Here is a 13,778-nt window from a genome sequence, read left to right as displayed (position 1 = left end):
TAGCACCAAATGCCAACATCAGTTGCATCAATTATGTTTTTTTCCCCTTTGTTGTTGTTGTTTATTTTGCAATGTAATCTGTACTTGTACGTTAAAACCTTCTATGTTCTTGCTCTTCTTTCGGCTGTGTTCTTTAGGGGTTCTCACAGCAGATCATCTGCCTCCATCTCACCCTATTCACACCATCCTCCTCTGTCACATCAGCCCTCTCCTTCACTCCACGAATCTCCTCTGTGATCTTTTCCTCTTGCCTGGATGCTCATCATAATTTCTCCCTTTATGAGGTTTGATAGATTTGTTATATATCAATGAAAAAAAAAAACTAAAGCAACACTGAAACCAGTATGAATCGCAGCACTAAAGTTGCAGCCACCAATGCTACGTAAAATAAGTCCTGCACCGGCCCCCAGACAATTACAACCTGACCCGCTGTCTTTCAGAAAGAAAATTGTAGAAGAAAATCAGTAGCAGCATTATGTTAAACAGTCTCAAAGCAGTCTGTGACTGCAGTGAGTCAGAACTGCTTTTTAACTCAATTCCAGTCAGTCAGAATCAGATCCAGCTGTCACGCCTCACTTCCAGTTTCAAAAACACCAACACAGCAACAGCAAAAGTGCTCAGCAACAGGGTTCCTCCACAAACCAGTGGGTGACATCCAAGTGGCTACATCCATCTTTCAGACTGTCAATGGGCCAAGCATGGGGACACCTGTCACACCTGTGAGTATGCAAGGGTCTGTTTAACATCATTTTCATCACTGGACTGTGAGTGAGAGGGCCCGTGTAGATGTTTGCATGCCTTCCTGTTTTTTGTGACTGAGCCTTTGGGTGTTTTCACACCTATAGTTTGTTTACTCTGGTCCAAATCAGTCGATGATTTCTTTTTAATTTGTAGCTTTTTCCCCCCTGTGGTGTGGTTTGTTTTCACACAGAGAAAAATGGAATTGAACTCCAAGTGAACCAACATGCATCACCGCAGACCACATTTGAGTATTCAGTCTGCTGATTGGCCAGATGTGTCTGGGACAGGAGTAACAAAAGTAAAAACAGGAAGAAGGTGTTGTCTTCTGGACTATTGGAGAAAACTGAGAATTTCTGTTAATTTCACAGCTAGTTGCTAGACTGTACAGAACTTTACACATCTATAGTACCTTACCGTATCCCACATTATCCCAAACTGACACATATGCACATTCGAACTCCACAGTTGTGCAAACATCCTTACATTACGATGCACCAGCTACATGTGCCCAGATGGCTAACTTCACGAAGATTTCAAAAAAATATAAAACTTTAATTATACTCAGGTTTGGACATGGAGAGAAACTGCTAGAGACACAATGGCCAAATAAAAACTGATGTAGTCATTGTGACTTGTAACAGATTTATGGAAAATACCATCAAGGCTTAGCTTCATCATTCACATTTGAGTTATAAAAAATAATCTTCCTTATAGTGTTGATCAAGAGCAACCTATCCATAAAGGACAGGTATTTTGTATCATTCTGTAAACATATTTGTGCTGTAAAGCTGAACATTTTAATATGGAAGTCTGAGGGGTCTGACTCACTGCTATAGCAGCCTCACGTGGCCAAAAGAGGAACTGCAGTTTTTTGTTGCCGCTTGCTTAAAAGAGGTAAAAGGAGTAGAAATAAAATGAAATAATAGTAAAGATTAAGTAGACATAAAAAAGATAAAAATAAATAAATAAAAAGGACCATTTAGACCATGCAGGAACTAGACAAATGAAAGAGTAAACGGGGATGGCTTTAATTTGGTTTTAAACACCGATACCTCTGGAAACATCTAAATGGCTCTGGTGAAATTCTAAAATGTACAGGACAGATATAAAGATATTTAAACAGGAACGGGAGGTTTGTTGAAAACATATACTTTAGAGGTTCTCACTGGTTATTTCCAACAGGTTGGAGATTGATATCCACATAAAATACTATGCTTTTTTACACTTGGAAGGGTAATGCATTTGCCTTGACTGAAAGTTACTCAGGGTCAATTCCTTCTTGTTTTTAAATGTCCAAAACAAAGAAAAGCAACCGTTTTGAATAAACCTCAAAAATAAATAAAGGCTCACCTGTTGGTTTATTCCAGTGTACACGTTATACATACGCACCTGCCACTTTGTTAGGGCGTGGCATGGTTTATGGTGTCAGACAGACTGGTCTGAGTAGTTTAGAAACTGTTGAATATTTAATGGTTTGTGGAAATATCCAATGAGTGGCAGTTCTTTGAGAAAAATGCCTTGCTGATGCCAGATGTCTGAGGAAAATGTCTGCTTTGAGCTGATATGAAGCTCAACAGTAACTGAAATAATCACTAGTTACCACCAAAGTTTACAGAAAAGCGTACTGGAAAATGTAAATCTCAATTTCAGCTGTGAGATTTAAATAGTAAGTTCATAATTTGGCGTAAACAGCATGACAGCATGGGTCCATTCTGCCTTGTGTCATTTGTTCAGGTGGTTGTTGTTGTGATGCATCGGGGGTATTTTCATGGTACATCTTGGGCCCCTTTACTTACTTCATAACCACGCTGATGGCTCCTTCCAGCAGGACAACACACCAGGTCACAAAGCTTAAGTCAAACTGGTTTCTTGAACATGACGATGAGTTCACTGTACTCAAACAGCCTCCATGCTCACCAGATCTCGATGAAACAGAGCGCTGTAGGGATGCGATGGAACGGGAGACTCACATCAGAGATTGCAGCTGTCAAATCTGCAGGAACAGTGTGATGGTGGTTGAATCTATGCCACGAAGAATCAAAGCAATCCAGAGAGTAAAGTAAAAATGGGGTCCAACCCAGAGCTAGCAGGGTGTACGTAACAGTAAAATCAGATGTAAAATTAATTTTATAAAATGGTTTTACTGAGATAATTTTGTACAAATGCAATGACGCAAACACAAACTATTTTTATTTTTATTTAACTATATATTGATTAAAGACATAATCAGCTGTAATTTTACAGTATAGTTAATGTAAATTTCCACCTTTTAAGTGTAATAACTCAAACAGTTTTATTTATAGGCTGTATTTCACCTCATAAACACAAATATTATTTCCACAGATTTAATAGAGAGAATAGTTTGGCCAGTTCACTGCACTCAACTGTAAGTAGAATCTAAATAAATACAGGGTCACTTTCTCTCCAAAAACGAGATCATGTGGTTTCATTTCTTCTTCCTTTTCCGTTCTGCAGTAGTGTCAACAATATTCCAACCAGGGACATAAACCTTACTGACCACTGGGGGGAGACATACACCTTCCCTGGTGCTGAAACGATGACATCATGAAGCCAACAGCCATTTTAAGCTGTTAGGCTGGAGAAGTAGAAATAATAAACACATTATGATCACTTCATCGCCTGCCAAAAGAAAGATTTATCTGCCTACCGCCAACACAGACATTCATCTGTTTTTAATAACAACATTCAAAGAGTGCAGCTTATCAAAAAAAGCTTCCTAATGGGCTGATGTTTATCTGATAATACATTAATACACAACAGAGATTTTCAGTAATTGATAGTTCTCAAAAATTAGGTTACAATTCATGATTTATGGACTCAAAATGATTCATTGACGCCTAGCAGAAACCACGGCAGAAAAACGAAAGACAAATTTATTCTTCCTGATCTTTATGCTCGTCATACTTTCCGTAGTGACAGTCAGGCCAGTTTTCGCTACAATCCAGGAAGAGTGGCGTCCACTAATGGCTAGAAAATATTGGACAAAGCTCTTTAAAACCACAGGCGCTTCTCTGACGCGGTGTATGCTTTACCATATTGTGCTAACCACCCAGGATTGAAATTTGAGTCTCATGGCCTCATTCTACCCCCTCATAAACAGCGTGTCACATGGGAAGTGCAAGTATTGATTGTGTTACGTGTGGCTGTGATTAAGATTGCAACAACATATACCATGTAGGCAACTTTGGGATTTTAGCATAATAGAGAAGGTGGTGTCCTCGGGGGGAGAGGAGCAGCTGAGCAGGAGGGGTTTCCATCTCTTTCCAAAGAGAGAGAGACCCATTACGCCTCTTCTCCATTTCCTCTCTCAGGGGCAGAAACCAAATGGACACATTAATAACAGTTCGCATGTCTGAGGGAGCTAATGGCGCCTTGAGTGCTGATTAAGGCTGGGAAGAATTGGGTGCGGAGAAAGAGTATTCGTTTCACTCCCTTTAGTGACTGTTACGGTGCGTAAACTGAATCCAGCATTCAGGTTGCGCATTTTTGTTTCTTTTTAAGGTAAACTACTTTAAATGAGCTGCTGGTGTGCCGCTGTTTCGCGAGTGAACACGTTTCTGACCTCTCTACTTACATTTCTTTGTGTGAGAGCGTTTAGACTGGGTGGATCTAACTAAAAATAACCCCAACCCAAAACCCACAGTGCCAGTTTGGCCAGTTTGAGGAGCTACCACACAAAGATCACACGTCAGTCATCCCAGAGCATATTTAGTTACTAGTTTCAAAGACTTACATGAATGTGCAAAGTCAGGTTGAAATATAAATATAAACTCACAATATATAGACAGATATAACAGTGACATAAATAAGGCACAATGCATCAACTTGGCACAAGTTTTCAAATGCATGAAAGTGCTGTCAAATATATTTCCATCAAAGTGTGGGGATCGCTGCTGTCCAGTGCGCCGGAAACTTGTTTTTAGCCTGAAGACAAATGGTGGAGTTTTCTTTCTGTCCTGGGAGTAGTCAGATGTGCTCCTGGTCTTTGCCGGATTTGGATGTAAAGCACAAAACCTCAGTGAGTTCCAGAGAACCACAGAGTCAGCTCAGTTTGACCTGCTCGTGCGATCAGCTGGAAAGTGATCAGAAGCTCACCCAGACACGACTCAGTCCAGTTTCACTCACACTGTAGTTACAGGATGTCATGTTTGGGTAAGTTGAGCTCCTCCTCAGACACAGTCAGGTCCCCCATGTACCAGAATATCCAGAAGATCAGACTCAGGAAGATCAGCAAAGGTCCAGATATCACAAAAAAGTCCCAGAAGCTCAACGGGGCGAAGATCCCGATGAAGAAGAGGATCAGGCCGGCGATGTCAAAAATCAAAGCCAGCGCCAGGAATGTGCTGCTGCACTTATTTGGCTCCATAGCCGGGCCGGATGAGACGGGCAGATGGACGTTGTCTGAAGGCCTGATGAGACTGAAAAGTCTGTGCTTCCTGTCTTGGGGAACATTCTTTTTTTTATCCAGCACACCTCTACATTTCTTTCATAGCAGAGCTTTGTGGAAAAACTGGTCTAAAAACCAAAACAACGGGTTTTGCTCATTAACAGATCTTTAAAACCCCACAGCACGCCTTCATTCCTCTGAAGGGCTGACTTGTTTTGCACCTTCCACGTGTCATTACTGCGACACCTCAACCCATTGTCTCAAACCAGTGTGACAGATTTATGCACATATATTTCATAATCAGCTGCCACCGAGCTTGTGTTTACACGGTGATAAGCTTGCAGTAATTATTCAGGGACCCCGGATCTTTCTGTTCAGCTAATGAAACCAAAGCGATTCGAGGTGTCGCATCTTTTATCAGATCGCTCAGAGCCTCCTCGTCGCTTCAGTCTCACTGACTAGAGATTTATCCCTGGAGATATACTCTAGTTACCTTTTGTATTTGTCTTGGGAGCAGCTCTGCAGGGTGGATACACTGCATTAAAGCATTTCCAACTATTTGATATTTCACGGTTCGTGCAGCTCGACAATAGTGACACGTATTATAAAGTGCAGCCGCAAAGAGGAAATGCACGTAATGGAAACTTCTCTGAGTACCTTGTTTGACCAGTCATGCTGCCACTATTTGTCTTTTTGTCTCCGGCTTTGACTCGCTGTCCTCTCTACTGTTAGAGGAAGTGTGCACAGCGGAGACGGATTCAGCTTTATTTACTGTAACGCCGCGGCTCTGATTAAAGCGAGCTGAGCTGTCAGTCACACTGACTCTGTTTGTCAGAAGCCATTTCAGTGCTTGATCAACTGAACCCTGCAGAGGCCGCGTTTGCATAAGGTGTGCCGTCAGTGGAACTTGAACCTCCGGATCAAACAGAGGCTGCTGCTCCCAAACATATCTATAAATATAAACGTACAATCAGAAATGTACTCTCCCAAACAAATCCATATCATATCTGCGTATGGAAAGTGCTATAAAGTAAAGTTATGCCTTGTCTGGCTTTGCTTTGCCATCACCGTTCTGCTGAGTCAAACCAGTCTGACCAGTGTTTGTTTTGAACTGACAGCAAAGCAAACAGCAAACATGACCTATCTTTACTGTGTCTAGTTATCAGTGGAAAAGTGGAAAAAATGAAGTAATGGAAGGCTATCAATAATCAGTCCTTTCACCTTGTAATTGTAGCTGTGGCTCAGAGGTATATCTGCGCATTCTCTGCTTATCCAGCTTATATTAAATCTACAATCAGGTACAGAAAAAATACAAATAATATAAAGTCTGATTTTCGTAGACTCTAAATCTGTAACAATTGTTAAAATGAATGTTAATGTTCATTTTTTTATACAAGCAAAAATAAATAAATAAACATTGAGCATCCAGAATTGTATTTCTAGCTGCAAGGCTGTCCGTCTGCTCAGGGCCCCTGATGTCCTCACTGTTTCCCCCAATTCTTTCCTTTTTATTGCACAATTTTATATATTAAATTTGCAACACAAGCAGAAAATAAGCTCCAATAGATAAAAGCCTCAACAAAATGGGAGAGAGTGGGTCACAATAGGTGATTCATAAAAAGAGTTACTGCAAACTATTAGTTGGAAGACTCTAAAGAGTCCGGGGCCAGTGAGGTTCTGGGGCCTGAAGCAGCTACAGCACAACAGGTCGTGTTTTATCTTCTATAGATCCACCGTTCCTAATCATTCCTTTTAAAAGTTTTCTGGAAAGAACAAAGAAAGTTCTGCTTTAACACATTTTCAAGTTAAAGTGCCCCGCTGTGCTGCGACTGAAAAGGACTCACAATTCATTTTGAATTGATTCGCTGAGAATGCCTCGAGTGAACTCTCTTTCTTATTTCCCTGCAAATGGTTGCGAATTCTTTCCAGGAAATGTACAAAGTCATTAATATGAAATTGCAGACCAGAAAAGCAAAGTATAAGCTCAGTGAGAAAGAACAGAGTATAAAGGGCCTTGTGCCTCAGTATTTCTAACATTGTGATTTACAGCCTATTTAAACATGTTTGACAGAACAGGTCCAGACATAATGCCCATCTAGGTTTGACTGAGAAGCCTGGAAAATATAACTTGCAGTAGTATCATCCCTCTTTCTCTGCATACTGTACAGAAGGCTCCAGAAAGAGGCACAATGAAGCGGCCAGATGCGCATTTTAACATGGAGGTACTCATCATGACATCAGGTCGTGTCATTTTTGCCCATTTTGCTCTCCACGTCAGGGATGTCCGATGAGGTATCGTAGCCTTCGTTGGAGTAGGCGGTGGATCTGCCCCACGTCACCCTGCTGGCTTTGTGTGGAGAGGATCCCCCATGGCTGCTCTCCTCATCCTCCACGCACTTCATGCTTTCCTCCCCTCCCTTCAGCTTCATGGTTAACCTCTCGGATAGTTTCCTGGCCAGCTGCACGATGCTGTTCCTCTTCTTACAGCCGTCATCCACCTGGACGTTGCCCACGTACCACATGAGCCAGCAGGCCAGGCTGATGAAAATGATCAGGGAGCCGGTGTAGATCAAGAAGTCGCCATAAAAGAGTCCGTTGATGCGCAAGTTGGCGAAGATCCCGATTAAAAGCAGGATCACGCCGAGCACGTCAAACACGACGGCGATGAGAAACATAAGAAAGCAGTTTCCGATGCACTTGATCGCATCCATCCTAGACAGATCACAGCCGCTTCAAGCTTGTATAACGGCAAGCTGCTTCATCCTTTATACCTGAGCCGAGGCTGCGCACCTGTGGAGAGAGACGCCCCGCCTTAAAGTAGAAATAAACAATGTGTTCACGCAGGTGCATTCCGTGTACACACAAAACAAACACACACGTATGCACACTTCACTTTCACACTGAAAAGTCAAACATCCTGAATTCTCCAGTTCACAACAACAACAGTCATTTCAGGGAACTTTTCACTGTAGGCGCGCTGTGAAATATTAGAAAGACCCCTTATGAGGAAGCGCTCAGCCAGGTGGAGCAGACATCTGCCACGTGGTGAGGGGACAGAGGAAGCAGATACAGCAGGCAGGTTTCGTTTTTGATATTTATTGATATTTAATAAAGGATTCAAAATTGTAGTTAGAGTCCAGAATCTCGCAGGCTGGTCTGGGCAATGCAAATAATGCAGGACTCACAAGACTCCTTAGCATAACATTTGGCTGTCAAATTATACAGATGTATGCATCGTGTATGTTGTGAATATCAGGAAGAAGCAGGTGTATTTATTTGTTGTGCTGATGTTGGATTAGAACTTCTTCGGGTGTTTTTTTCATTCAAGTTAAAGTTAAGTAGTGTTGTGATCAGAACTTGAGTAGTGGAACTTGTGGCGCCCCAAACACTGCAGTTACATGAACACTGACAGACGTGGTCGTAACTGAGTAATGACAGCTAAATAAATAAAAACCTGAAACCGCTTCTTCACAAAAATCAAAATGTAAAAGCATCATAACTGAAATAATGATTAAAACACTGTCACCTTTGATTTTCAGCTAAACTATTACATTTGATTTGAGTCTTTGCACTTAACTTGCAGGAGTCTTCTGCATTATATTTAAAAAATAAAGGATGAACAACTCCTCAACACAAAGGTCAAAAGCATTAATAATAAAATATAATCAAAAAATTTAACAAGCTTCAAAGACTAAAGTTCAAGTTATAACGGCACTAATTGAAAAGACTTTGCATATACAGTGCTTCTGACATTATGAATGCATCCTACTGGCCTGTGAATAATGATTATTTTCAGCATGAATTAATCCGTTTGTTTCTATAAAAGGGTGAAATATTCAAAAAGCTATTTTGTTGTCTAAAACCAAAAGGTTTGTATTGTTATATCCAAGGCAAATGTGAAGACCATGAACTTTGGATTAAAAAATTATTGTAATAATCTTTTTATTGCAAATAAAACTCTGATTACATCAGAGGATCATTTCTAAATGTCTATAAATCTTAAATATAATAAATATAAATAAATAAATAAACCTCACCGACCGACCACAGTATGTGAGGACTCAGGGCTGTGTGTCGGACAGGGTCGTCTGCAGTACGGGGGCCCCACAGGGAACGGTTCTGGCTCCGTTCCTCTTCACCATCTACACTGCAGACTTCTCCCACAATTCCACCCAGTGCTTCCTGCAGAAGTTCTCTGATGACTCTGCAATAGTCGGCCTCATCACTGATGGGGACGACAAGGAGTACAGAGGACTGACTCAAGACTTTGTGGACTGGTGCCAGCTGAACTACCTCCAGATCAACGCCAGTAAAACCAAGGAGCTGGTGGTAGACTTCCGCAGGCACAAGCATTCTCCACTGCAACCACTGAACATCCAGGGTATGGACATTGAGGCTGTGGACAGCTACAGGTACCTTGGTGTTCATCTGAACAACAGACTGGACTGGACTCATAACTCAGACGCCCTCTACAGGAAAGGGCAGAGCAGGTTGTACCTGCTGCGGAGACTCAGGTCGTTTGGAGTGGAGGGCCCACTCCTGAAGAGCTTCTATGACTCTGTGGTGGCTTCTGCTATCTTTTATGGTGTGGTCTGCTGGGGCGGCAGCATCTCTGCTGGGGACAGGAAGAGACTGAACAGGGTGATCCGAAGGGCCAGCTCTGTTCTAGGATGCCCTCTGGACCCAGTGGAGGTGGTGAGTGACAGGAGAACGGCGGCTAAGCTGTCATCCCTGATGGACAACATCTCCCACCCCATGCAGCAGACTGTGACAGCACTGAGCAGCTCCTTCAGTGGGAGACTGCGGCACCCACGGTGTGGGACGGAGAGATTTCGCAGGTCTTTCCTCCCCACTGCTGTCAGACTCCATAATAAAGACTTTAACTGATCAAGCACACACATCCATACATATGCAATAACACTAAGTGCAATAATCCTTTCTGGCATCGTTGTATTTTTACTCAGTTGTATATAGCATTCGTATTCTATTTTTATCTTATTGTATATTTTTATTCTATTTTATTCTACTGTATATAGTATATTATTTTATTCTATTCTGTACAGCTGTGTACTGTATTTATTCTTATTGTATTCTAATTTTTGCGTCATAACTTTTGCACTGTCCACTTCCTGCTGTGACAAAACAAATTTCCCACGTGTGGGACTAATAAAGGTTATCTTATCTTATCTTATATATCTCAATATAAACCTGTAGCAACACACCAATAACCACTTCACTGCTTCACTGTTATTTTATACGTTTAGACTTGATTTATGTTGATGACTGAAGGTGCAGTAATCACTACTGCAGTAACTTCAACTTGTGTAAATCAGTATTTCTTTAGTTCAACATTTATTTTTAGATGTCATATGTTGTATATGTTCCTGGTCTTGTGTGTTACCTGGCAACCTGTATGACAAAATGTATAAATAATTGCTCAAAGATTAATTCACAAGCAGACTGACACATGAAAACATTGGATCAATAATTACATATATTGCATTGTTTCAAATTCAACACACAGAGTAGAAGTATCGGTATTGAAATAGAAATAATCCTGATTAAATAAAGCAAAGATTGCAAACTTAAATGTCTTTGCTAATTAAATATTCAGAGTTTCTCTAACATTTTCATCTTCTGATTATTTGACATCTGCTGTGGTCGTTATATTAAATAAAAATATTTAAGCTGAGCAGGCATTAGAATTTAATGTAATGATACATATAAATTAAATACTTTAATTCTGAACAAATTTGAGTGAGTTACCAGATATTTGCACACGTGTCTCTATCTAATATTTCCTCTTCCATTACCTCTGGCTTTGCTCTCGTTAGAAACCTGCCTCATGGCTGCAAAACACTTTATTGTGTTCGCTCAGCTTGTGTCTGACTCTCTGTGGTGAACAATGCTGCGCTGGAAGGGTTCACACAGGTCTTTGGAGCTTTTTCCTCTGAAGCTGCCTGCCGTCATCACAAATGAGAGCTCAGTCGGTGAACCAACACAGTAAACCAAACAAAGGAGTTAAAGAGGCTAAAATGCTTCTGGGAGCCGAGGGGAACCGTGGAGTTTGGTGATAATCGTTGTTCATTCATTACAAAGAGTGATTCCTTTCTGTAGCAGTCATACGATTCTTTGCAAATATACAAATATTGATTATCGTTACTTTAAATATGATCTGCACTGCTAGCCCAAAGAGTGCATTTTCAGTGGATAGAAGGAATTAATATTTAATGCACATTACAGTGGAATCTGGCTGTGAAGGGGTTACTTTAAATTGGCTGCTACCTAATATTGAAATCTTATGTAAATGTGCTTTCAGGTCACACCAGTCAAATCATCACTCTTTACATAATTCAAGGATGAATACATTTAGATTCAAAGCATCCTTCCTTGTGGTTCTTTCAACAAACACTCACAGCCACACGCAGCTGGACACAGTAAAACACAAAGTGACAATAAGAAGATGTCGTGACTTCGACTGACACGGTCAGTCTTTGCATAATTTTTATTTTATTCTTTGCAAATATTCATAAGGACACTTTACTGCCTTGTATCTTCTTGCTAAATTGTTTGTGCAGGTGTAAATAATTGCATTTTCTGCAGCGCATTCCTGTCCATGCGTTCTCATCCTATTTTCAACAGCCGCTGTTATTAATGAAATTACATCATGCACACTAGAAACTTCAATAGTGTCGTCAATCCAGAGAGATAAACATAATTGTTGTCAAACAGTCTTCTATTAATCATTTTCCACAGAGCTGAAAATATTAACCTCAGTTCAGAGTGTTCTCCACGTTTCTCCTGAAATTACATCCAAACATAGTTGTGCTGAAAAACATCACAGCCCTCACAGGTTAAACACCGGAGGCCTGTAATAACTCAGGGGCTTCTTCATTTTCGACCGCTTCCTGTTCTCTTTGGTAATAGGAATCAGGACCACGCCCACCACAAAAACCATCAATCCAATGGACAGCAGGGCTGGTCCCAGGATGTTGGTGACTTTCCGGCAGTGGCCAGCGAAGTAAAGGCCGCTGATGATGATGCCACATGCCAGGAAGCTGCCCCCGGTAGACATGAGGTGGATGGGGAACCAAAAGACTTCAGACTTCTTGGGGGAATTCTCCGTAGTCCAAACTGACTCGGTGCGGGACAGGCTGAACACTGTGCTCTCCGTGCGGCTCGGGGGCGTGAGCTGGTCCCTGGACTGGGACAGCGTGCACTCCCCCAGGGGGATGTTCTCTGGGCTCCCTGGCATGACTTCCTGGCTGACTGTATGGAAGCAATGTGGAATAAAAATCAATCTGGAAGGGAGGATGTGTCTTTTTCCTATACACGAACGTTACTAAGGATATTGTAGAACATTTACAAGATACTGCAATAAGCAAAACACTCTGTGTGTCACAACAAATCCACAAAAGTACAATGAGGACGTTTATGCTGCAATCAGAAATTCTAAAGAAAATACAAACAGCTTCTTTGCCCACTGGAAACGAGTCCACACCCAGGAAAGGAGCAAACAAGTCAACAAACACCTACCTTCGAATTCTGGATCAAGTCTCTTAGTCTGTATTTTTGAAGAACTGACAATAAGTTACAGTGAAAAATCACAAATCCTGAAGGAGAAGCCGACAAAATCTCTGCCCACCGTCTGACCAGAGAACCCAGTAAAATACAGCCATACAGATTTAGCAAACATCTACCCACCCTCCTACATTATCTCCACCTACTCAAGAGAACCCTGTGACCACCATCCCCTTACCATCTTCTACCATCGCAGGCGGTTTGTCCTGATATTACATGCAGAGCGAGGTGCTTGGCTTTCTTTCCCCAGAGGATATCCATAGACTCCCCCCAAACCACTCAGACTCACGGCTCCATTGGGCTCTAAAACGATTTCACAAAAACTTCAATAAACAGCTCCAGTACAGCCTTTTTTTTGTTTTTTCAGAAAAAAAAAGCCTCAAATTTTCCAGGACAGGACAATGAGAGGAAAATATCTGCCTTACTAGCCTGAACTCTTTCCATACAAAGAAGAGTAGGGGCAGGAAATGGCTCTCTGTTATAGGCAGATTGATGCAGCAAGCTTTCCAATACGGACGGTTATGTTGGTACAGTATTGATCTCTAAGTACCCTGGAGCAATTATCTGCAAGTTGTTCACTGGTCATGAGATCTGTGTAGTAAAATTAACCCTGTGAAAGTAAAGGAAATCGTTTAGAAATTTGGTCAAATTTGGGATTTTCCTTTGTCGTCTTCTTATTGAGCTTCTGAGATTTCGCACCTCGGGTGTGTAGGGGACCACAGCGTCAGAGGGGTGTCGCTGCAATCTGATGCTGCTGCTTCCATTAAACCGGCCTGATATTACATTTGTGTCTGCTTCGCTTCGTGCGCTCTTTTGGAAAGACAAGTGCCACTATGTGGCCATTGATCTGAACACGAGCTCACACATTAACACAATTACGCTCGATGGAGAGCTCCTCAGCTATGAAGACGGCTCTTCGGGGCTGTTTCTACTTAGCAAAGGCTGCACCTACTCCCTGGTTTCATTAGATTACTGCTGTCCTCTCTTTAAAATGCACCATCATGTGGCGCTGATACATGAAGCTTGTCTATACTTGCAATGAGCAGCA

At 41.6% G+C, this 13,778-nt stretch overlaps 2 protein-coding genes across 3 annotated transcripts; both read right to left on the bottom strand.

Moving 5' to 3' along the window:
• Positions 1 to 2,873: 2,873 nt before the first annotated feature.
• tmem238l (transmembrane protein 238 like) lies at positions 2,874 to 7,863 on the bottom strand. The gene has a single exon (XM_085272143.1). The coding sequence runs from the start codon at positions 7,858 to 7,860 to the stop codon at positions 7,387 to 7,389; it is 474 nt and encodes a 157-aa protein (XP_085128269.1). The 5' UTR covers positions 7,861 to 7,863; the 3' UTR covers positions 2,874 to 7,386.
• Positions 7,864 to 11,689: 3,826 nt separating this feature from the next.
• Positions 11,690 to 13,180, bottom strand: pirt (phosphoinositide interacting regulator of transient receptor potential channels). Of its 2 annotated transcripts, none has more exons than XM_085272697.1 (2): positions 12,686 to 13,180; positions 11,690 to 12,418 (listed from the first exon to the last, which is right to left on the bottom strand). In XM_085272697.1, the coding sequence occupies exon 2, from the start codon at positions 12,402 to 12,404 to the stop codon at positions 11,997 to 11,999; it is 408 nt and encodes a 135-aa protein (XP_085128823.1). In that variant the 5' UTR covers positions 12,405 to 12,418; positions 12,686 to 13,180; the 3' UTR covers positions 11,690 to 11,996. The 2 variants fall into 2 exon arrangements, with proteins under 2 accessions (XP_085128823.1, XP_085128822.1); XM_085272696.1 differs by having other exon boundaries at positions 12,909 to 13,180.
• Between the last annotated feature and the right edge of the window lie 598 nt (positions 13,181 to 13,778).

Source organism: Mchenga conophoros, linkage group LG4 (genome assembly GCF_057382185.1).
Source record: "Mchenga conophoros isolate Kocher_MC1m ecotype Shallow Benthic linkage group LG4, M_conophoros_male_GT1.1, whole genome shotgun sequence".
NCBI lineage: Eukaryota > Metazoa > Chordata > Actinopteri > Cichliformes > Cichlidae > Mchenga > Mchenga conophoros.
This window is presented reverse-complemented; position numbering and strand designations above follow the sequence as displayed.

What these genes read in the sequence shown, in the direction of transcription:
- tmem238l (XM_085272143.1), bottom strand. Translation starts at nt 7,860, where the DNA reads ATGGATGCGATCAAGTGCATCGGAAACTGCTTTCTTATGTTTCTCATC.